The 9,654-nt window shown below is 36.3% G+C and overlaps 1 protein-coding gene across 1 annotated transcript in view; it reads right to left on the bottom strand.

The window, feature by feature from the left end:
* Nucleotides 1-7,982, bottom strand: part of LOC111089085 — a 67,230-nt gene extending 59,248 nt beyond the window's left edge. The window contains exons 1-2 of the mRNA XM_022400865.1: nt 7,844-7,982; nt 466-620 (exon numbers count right to left, since the gene is read on the bottom strand). Of these exons, the coding sequence (XP_022256573.1) occupies nt 466-620; nt 7,844-7,967 (279 nt within the window). The 5' untranslated portion in view covers nt 7,968-7,982. The remainder of the gene's footprint in view (nt 1-465; nt 621-7,843) is intronic.
* Nucleotides 7,983-9,654: the final 1,672 nt, after the last annotated feature.

Here is a 9,654-nt window from a genome sequence, read left to right as displayed (position 1 = left end):
GTGACATCCGCTGTCGTAACAATATAACACTAAGCCACACTGTTAATTCCTACTAACAAATTAATTTCTTCAGTTCCGTCTGTCTTCTGTGCTTTTGAACACTTTTAATTCTTTTTATTACCTCTCCTAACTTATCCTTCTATCTTCTACCTATTGCTGCATCATTATATATTTTATAGTCCCAATAAAGTTCATGTGGCCAAAATGTTCATAAGTTAATTCATATGTTGAAAGTAAAGTGTTTAACTAATTTAAAACGCTACATGCAATGTAGGGAAATGATTAACTGAGTGTTGATACGCAAAAAACTAACAGTGATCAAATTAGTAAGAACATGGAGACAAAATAAGTCTAAAAGCAATTATAGGCATGACATAAGCGTATCATTTCACTTTTCTTATGTGCAAACAGTAGTCAAATGATTCAAAAATGTTTTTAAGTATCCAAACCAGGAACGATACTTACAACAGAATTGCTGACTTCATCTCTCACTTGACATTTTGTTGACACTCCCTTGTTCAATGTCTGTACTGATTGAAAATGGTAACAAAAGGAATTAGAGTTCCATTTGGTTAACAAATATATCCTAAGATCATTGTGGAATATGAAGCGCGTACAATCTGTGGAGAAAATAATGACACCTTAAAAAAAAATCACATACATTATATTTACAATTTTATCAGTCATTCACATGTGAATATAAAAGTTCACAATTTCCTCTTAAACTATAGTTCATATATTGTAAATATCTAATACAGGCACATGGAGAATACGATGAATAAAAGAGAAATTATGTCCATATTATCCTGCACAATTTATATAAAAGATAATAAGATAAGATGAATGTGATATTTAGCTGATTTGTGGTTTCAATGAACATAATGAGAAATCATGACATGAAGATACAGTTTAACTTGTTAATGAAGAGGGCAGTGAAACAGCACCTTATGAAAACAGCGTTTGTCGAGAATCGGTGTCCAATGATTGAAAGAAGGCACACAATTCATAGAAAATTTATCGAAATATAATTTTTCTATATTAATTATTTATTATTACTATTACGTGTGTAATACAATATGTGTGACTGCTATAGCTCAAACAAGAAACGTGAAATTTTGCACCCAGATTAAGTGGACTCTGAGGGTGTGCAGTACTTATTTTATCCACATTTGTGTGCATCGTTTTAATGAGGCAACTAGCAAAATGCCACATTGAAAAGAAGTTGTTCATTATATTGCAAAATACTAAGTGGATCCTGGGGGTGTGCAACTGGATATTATTACTATTTATCTTATCCACGTGTGTGCGCACATGCGCATCTGTTTAATGAGGCAAGCTAGCGAAAACAAGTGTTTTTATGTTTCTGGGAAATAAGAATGCCGAAAATATTTTTGATTGTTCTTCTATGCTAAAATAGGTTCAGAACACACACACTGACATATACATTTAGAATAAATCATCCTAATAACTCACGTGAAGCCCGGTACTTTCACTAAATATAACCTTAAAGTGCATATCATAAACTGTTGTATTGGTACTTATAAGTTTTTACAAGTGCCAAAATAATTTGCAAATTTAACAAAACAGATATTAATTTATATTCTACACACTCGCTGTTCATACTACTCATGTATTAATCATACAATACATTATACATTTGAATATCATATTTTCTAATACTTTTGTTTTGCAATTATTATTATTATCATCGATTGTTATATGCTTACAACAATATACCTCTATGACAAGGTTCCAAGCTATTTGTTATTATAAAAATAGCACAGATCTGCAAAATATTTATTCTAACAGCATTTCTTTAAATACAATATTTCTTTTGAATATATTTCTTTTAAATACAATATTTCTAGAATAATACACAAGAAGTCTAATGGCAAACACTGAAACTTATAAGTTCATTTGTCTTATGCCTAATATGATTTAAGCCTTTATTAAGCATGGTTTATATTTGAAAAAATTATGTAACTTATGTATGTTTCTTGCTTTAGTTTTGTTAGGGCTAAACTTTACCATACTTAATAAATAAACTTATAATGTTATTCTACGACCTAATGCTAGACCTTTTTAGAAACATAGATAAGCTTTTAATATGTTTTTTTACAAAATGTCTATTAAAGTATTGTTACGACAGTGGAAGTCACGTGATGCTGAGAGCATGCGTGAGTCACTTTCTCGAATTTTAGGGGAAGCTCAAGTGTGATCGAGAGACGCCTCTTTGTTAGAAAATAAGCCTGGCAAGAAAAGACAGCGGGGATGATGATTGAATGTATGATAAAGCAAACAGTAGTTACGGTTTTTCGAGTAATTTACGATTCTATTTCGAGCTAGTGTGTGTTTTGCACTTGTAGAGAGTGAAGTTATCGAGATTATGAATTGATGTGATTTATAGCGTGAATTATAAAAGTTAAAAGTTATAAAGTTAAAAAAAGTTAAAAATCACGAGAAATGCACTGACTGTGGAAGTACTGTGTACTAAAATTTTGTATCGAGAAAGAATAAACTGGTTTAATCAACAAAAGACTTGTATTGCAGAAGTTCCTCGGAAAGAATTTCTACTGGAAATTAACAAAAGAGCAGATACTAACAAATTGGTGTCAGAGAGTGGGACAAAAAAAAAAGATAGAAACAAGAAGTGGCAAATCAAACTACGACTTAGCAAATTTGATGACAGATACAAGAACTGCAAAAGAAACAAGAAGATAGACTACAGCAGTGGGTGGAGGAGAAAGAAAATAAACAAGAAGAGAGACTGCAGCAGTGGCAAGAAAACCAGCACCAGTGGCAACTGGAACAAGAAAGGAAATAAGAAGAACAAGAAAAGAAACAGGAAGGAAGTCTCCAACAGTTGCAGGAAAGTCAGCAGCAACTACAGGAAAGTCAACAACAGTGCCAAGAAGTACAAATGGAAAAGATTAGTAAATTTCAAAGTGAATTAAATACATTAAAGAATGATTTACTGTCTTTTAGACAAGGATTATATATTAGCCATCAACCTAATCAGCCTCAGACAATGGGAAGCCCCTTCCAGACCCCACAGCTAAACCCTAATGCAGACATCTTCAGTCCTACCAGAAGTCACATTCCAGACATGAGTGTCAGCAATAGGGGTGGTCTAGTAGGAAGAAAGCCACAGGAATAGATGGGAAGGCACTGTGGGAAGCATATAGAGCACAGTTTGAACTACTGCCAGAAATGAATGAATGGTCAGAGGAAGAGAAAGCAGTGCATCTGGTAACGAGCATGAAGGGACAACCACTGGAAATACTTGGACAGTTGTTAGCAGAAGACAGGCACAACTACAGAGCAATGGCAGTTGCTCTAGAAATCAGGTATGTAACTCAAACTCAGTCCTAGACCTACAGGACTAGGTTTAGGACGAGAGTCCATGCTAAAAGGGAGAGCCCCCAAGAGCTGGCACAGGATTTGGAAAGTATAGCACACAAGGCCTACCCAACGGCACCAACCAATGCCCTCAAACTCTTGCTGAGGGATCAGTTTGTAGATGCCTTGGACAGTCCACAACTGAAGATCAAAGTAAAGCAAGCACACCCCGCTACTATGCAGGATGCAATGGTCAGAGCTCTTGAATTTGAATCCTATATTGAGTCCAGCACAGAGGTACCAAGGTTGGTACAGTCATCAGGATTCAAAGCCAGATAATGGCAGCTTTCAGAGAAGTTTGAGGGACTTTGCTGGCTCTTTAACAAACCTGGGCACAAGAGAGCTCAATGCTGGCAACTTCAACACAGGGAAGATGCCACAGCAGGAAAAGCTGCTACCCAGAAAGGTTGTTGAAAATGTGGAGAGCAAGGACATATGAGGAGCCAGTGTAAGAAGAATACTACCAATAAGTCAGCTTCAAGAAACCAGTAGTGGTTGGTGCTGAAGGACGGCCACCAATTCCCATTGTGAAAGTCCCAACAGCTAAGTGTAAAATGCCAAGCACTCATAGTGTCTATGTGACAGGAAAGCTGGATGGCCAAAAGTGCAACTTTGTCATAGATTCTGCATCTCAGCAAACCCTTGTGAGTATCAAGGTGCTTGATCACAAAGGAGTACCAGAAGCGATACAGAAGCTCTGTGGTGTGACATTATGCAAGGTTGTGGGGACCAGTGTGGGTAACTATTGAGCTTATGGGTATGAAGGACAGACACAAAGTAAACTTAGCTGACATTGAAAACCAATGCATACTAGGGTTGGACTACTTACTACCAAAAAAGTGTGTAGTTAATTTTGATAAAACGACATTTCGAAACAACAAAGGTCAAATTACGGTAAGTTTTGCTGCTTCTGTTGATTAGCATGTCACAGCATTTAAGTCAACTACAACATCCCCTATGTCAGAGCATATAATTTGGGGTAGAATGAAAGAACATCCCCAAGGAAGCCCGATGCTTGTTGAAGCAGTGAAAGACCCATTCAGGCCAGCAAACATGAAGATTGGAAGGTCACTTGTCTCAAGTCATCAAGTAGTACTCATAACAGTGGCTAATTTCTCTAAATGTGAGCAGACACTTAAGGAAGGGGCATTGTTCGGTGTGTGCCAAGAGGTAGAGCTAGTCAATGTTAAGGCTAGAATACAACTATAAAGAAAGGACATCCTCTCCCAGAAATTGTAACTGACCTCTATGAGAAGAGCATAGTCTATTTGTCATAATCACAGGCTCTTCAGGTTAGGGAACTTTTTGCAAATTATGCAGACGTATTTTGGAAAGGAGATCATGACTTTGGCTGCACAGGCCTTGTGGAACACAGAATAAATAAAGGCAATCGCCATCCAATAAAGATCCCTATGAGAGAATAGCTCTGGCAAAGCGACAAGAGATGGAGAATGTCATTGGTGGCCTAATTAAAGAAGGGATAGTCAAGAAATCAGATGATCACTGGTCGGCTCCCGTCGTGTTAGTCCAGAAGAAGGGTGGGATCCAACGATGCTGTGTGGACTTCAGGGCTCTTAACATTATAGCTGAAAAGGACTCATGCACACTGCCCAGAATTGATGATACTCTTGATGCCCTAACTGGAGCCAGGTGGTTCTCAACTCTAGAATTAAAGTTGGGTTTCAATCAAGTAAAAATGGCTGAAGCAGATTAACCTAAGAGTGTATTTATTGTGTTTGCGACAACATTTGATGAGGAAATGTCCCGGATAGAGAAAGTATTCAAATGCATGAAAGCAGCAAACCTCAAATTCCATCCCAAGAAATGCCACTTCTTCCAGAAAGAGGTGCTTTACTTGGGTCACATTGTAAGTGAGCATGGGGTGTGAACTGATCCTGACAAGGTGAAAGCAGTGCATGATTGACCAACACAAGACAATGTGGAAGAGTTAAGAAGTTTCTTGGGACTCTGTACCTATTACTGGAAGTTTGTGAAGGACTTTGCAAATATAGCTACTCCACTACATGATTTGACCAAAAGAGGCCAGAAGTTTAAATGGACAGTTTCTTGCCAGCATGCTTTTGAGACATTGAAAGAAAAATTGGCCTCAGCTCCACTTTTAAAGCTTCCAAATCCCTCACTGCCATACATACGGGATTGTGATGCTACTAATGTCAGAATTGAAGGAGTGCTGTCTCAGAAAGTGGACGAAAACGAACATGTGGTGGCCTACTTCAGTAGGGTCCTGAGTAGACCATAGTAAAGAGTCTAACATATTTCCATCCTTAATTCTATGGTTCCAGGTTTACCATCAAGACAGACCATGGTGCATTACGCTGGTTAAGATCATTAAAGAACCCAGAGGGACAACTGAAACGTTGGATCAGGAAGATAGACCAGTATAATTATGATATTGAATACAAAGAAGGAAAATCTCATGGAAATGCCAACGGACTGAGCCAAAGACCCTGCAAAAATGACTGCAGACATTGCTGCAAAAGAAAGGTTGAACTAACCAAGTGCCATCAAGCTGAAAGCAAAGTGACTGCAGGAGTTGATGATGGTGAAGTGGAACCAGGTATAGATATTAAAGCAGAGCAGGAGAAAGACCAAGATTTGAAGCCAATAATTGATTTTCTATAAAAAGGAGTTTTCCACCCTGCTTAGGAGAATGTGTTTAGCTTAAGCCCTGTGACAAAGAACTATTGGGCAAAATGGGACCAGTTCAAGCTTGAAGATGGTATTCTTGTCCAGAGAAGGGAAACTGCAGATGGGAAAGTGGCGACCTGGCAAACGGTTATTCCGAGAATGTTACGGGAATTTGTGCTGCATCAATCCCATGATAGTTTAACAGGAGGACATCTTGGAGTTTAGAAGACATTGAGTCACCTATGGCAGATATTTTACTACATAGGTATGAGGCAAGATGTAGAAAGATGGTGCAGGATCTGCAGTACATATTGTGCTAAATGGGGACCCAAGCATAAGAGACGTGCTCCAATGAAGTTATATCAAGTTGGTGCAACAATGGAATGAGTAGTCATTGACATTGCTGTCCCTTTGCCCCAAACTCGTACTGGAAACAGGTACATTTGTGTGGTGATGGATTATTTCACCAAGTGGCCTGAGGCATATGCAATACCAAATCAGGAAGCTACAACTGTAGCTTTGGCTATTTGTGATTTCTTCTTCAGATTTGGCATGCCATATGAACTGCATTCAGATCAAGGCCGTAACTTTGGATCAGCTGTGTTCCATAAATGTTGCAACTTGTTTGGCATACAAAAGACCAGGACAATGCCACTCCACCCACAGTCTGATGGAATAGTAGAAAAGTAAAATTGGACAATGGGACAGGAATTGGCAAAGTTTTGTAATAGCTGCCAAGATGACTGGGATGTCTTACTTCCTCCACTGTTTATGGCCTTTTAGATTGTAAGGTGCGCATGCATTTTCAGGACAGACAAAAACCTGAGTATGATTATAAAAGATATTGTTGTATTACAGTAATTTAGTTTTGTAATATTTATGGAATTTTTCAGCCTTTTTAAATCCACTATATAGTTACCTAAGTTAACTTAGGTGTGTAAATAACATTATGCCATTGCGCCTAATTCATTATTCGATATTAGACAGTGGACCAACTGTAATGATTATATAACAGATTTTTTTTTACCAAAATTAAATTTGAAAATATAATTGTGAAGTTGAGGCCTAATGCACTCTTTGATTTATCCCACTCTCTGCTGTTTCGTCTATTCAAGGCTCATAAGCACAGTCAGCTGAGTCAACACACTACACACTTAATTTAATAAACTATACTGTGAGTTAAAAAGGACTCAAAACACAATAAATTTTGTATACAGTTAACTATTGTTACACCTCTGATCGTTTGTTAACTTTCCGTAATAATTCTTTCCGAAGAAACTTTAGCGATACAAGTCCTTTCTTAAATAAAACTAGTTTATTCTTTCTCAATACAGCTTTGCAATACACTTAATTTCCACAGTCACGCTATAACTTAAACAAACACTATAATTCACAACAAACGAACGATTCACGCACTTGGCTCAATTGTCGTCTGTATCTCTGTCTGCAATTCAATTCCGATTGTTGCCGTCAGTTCTTGGCGGTCTTATATACAAGAATACCGAACAACTAGTAAACACTCGAGGCTTCACGAAGGGACATGAATTTTCTAGAAGCTAATGACGTGTTACTAGCGTCACACGACTTCCACTGTCGTAACACTATTATACTAGGCTTAACTGTATTTCTTTGGTTTGGTGATTTACTAATTTTTATGTGATATACATCGAAACCGTAAACATTCCTGCTCAAAAGAACAAATGGAACCATTGTGTAGCCTAATATATAAATTTAATGTAGTATTTAAAGAAAATGAAAACGATTATTTTTCCCTGTTTAGTAATATAGTACTTACTGTTTCGTTTTTCATTTGTTTCGCTCAGGCATTGTCCACATTCATCAGGCTTAAGCCCACTGAAAGGAATTCCATCACAACCAATACACTCATTTTTGCCGCCGCATACGTTACAGATATCCATGTCGTAATTGATGCTTCGGTTTGTGTTTCCTTCAACACAGTGTCCACATCTATAAAAGAAAAAAATTATATTCACTGTTTCATTTTCAGTTGATCAACGATTGTGTTTGTAAATAATTTAAACTTATATTTTGAGTACGACTGTCTTCTACAACAATATCTCAATCATAATAACTTAGTTGTCATGGTACCCGAGGGCAAAATTTCAATTAAAACAAATTAATTATTAGTGAGAATTGTTAAACTTCTTTATCACTTATAAAATCCATTAACCAAGGTTTCTTCTTTTAGGGTAAATTTTGAATCGTTACCTAACTGAAAACGTATGTCTTATTAGATCTGTGAAAGAAAATCTGGCAATGCTGTGACATAATTAGGCATGCATGTTTTACTAGACATATAGAATACAGACTAGCTGTGAGGTGTCACGTAAGCAAGTTTGTATATTTTATTAAACTTGAAACATAATTTTGATGCATTACTTCAGCGAACATGTATTTCTCAGCAAACATGGAACACAATTATGTTATAATATATGACGAAGCTGAGCATGTATATCTTGTAGCCTTAACGTAACGTATATAAGGTTTATTAGGCCTAGAATACAATGTAGTTGTAATATATCATGTAGACGAGCATCTACACCTAAAATAAAATTACTTTAATTTTCTTATGGCAGATGTTTTTCTTAAGAATAAAGCTAATTCATCATTGAAGAAGAATCATGTGAAAATTCCATTTTTTCTAAATAATGAAGCCAAAAATTAAAATTGAAGCACATGAAAACCCGCATAACTTAGCTCGATTTCCGTTTGGATTTAATTTTCTCATCTTTAGACATTTTTAAGGTGTATAAAGCACCTTTAGTCATTCTCATTTTGTCATATTACTTTTGACATGAATAATAACATTTGTCCATAAACTTTTTATAGATAATATAAATAATGCTTCAATTTTTCAGTTGTGTTTGTAATGGATAGTACCGATAGATTTAAATTTGTAATGTGCGAGATAATGTTAATAGACATTTTCTGCACAAAGAATTATTTCTTCAGACTCAAGAGATAAATAAAAACTTCATTGTAAATTGTGAACTTTTTGGAAAGGTTATTTTATGTTTTTATAGTTGGAGCGATTCTCCTTAGAAAACAAGCATATTTTTCATTGAATAACTGTGTTAATACTTCCTGATTTTACTAGAGCTGGAAATTGTAGTAGATAAGTACTGGCAATAAGGCATGAATACGTTTTTGGTTTCTTATTGTATTGTTGCGTATCTGCTTGTTTGTTAATTTCCGAGGAACTTCGGCGATACAAGTCCTTTCTTAATTAAAACTAGTTTATTCTTTCTCGATAAAACTTTGTAATACACAGAATTTCCACAGTCACTTTAAACTTAACAATCTTTATAACACACGTGATTCACACACTTTACTTACGGTGCCTACTATTCGCTTGACTCAATTATTTCTATCTTCAATCTATCTGCATATCTATCTATCTACGCTGCTGGGTTTCTTTGCCAGGCTTATATACTAAAAAAAGAGGGTGTCTAGTAAATACTCGAAGTTAACGGGGTTCCCCGATAATTCTAGAATCTCCAGCGCGCATGCTCCTAGCGTCACGCGACTTCCGCTGTCGTAACAGTATCATAAAATACTTGAAAAAACTATGAGCTCAAATCGTGA

The sequence above is a fragment of the Limulus polyphemus genome, unplaced genomic scaffold (assembly GCF_000517525.1).
Source record: "Limulus polyphemus unplaced genomic scaffold, Limulus_polyphemus-2.1.2 Scaffold5203, whole genome shotgun sequence".
NCBI lineage: Eukaryota > Metazoa > Arthropoda > Merostomata > Xiphosura > Limulidae > Limulus > Limulus polyphemus.
The sequence above is the reverse complement of the archived record's forward strand: the minus strand, read 5'-3'. Positions and strand labels throughout refer to the sequence as shown.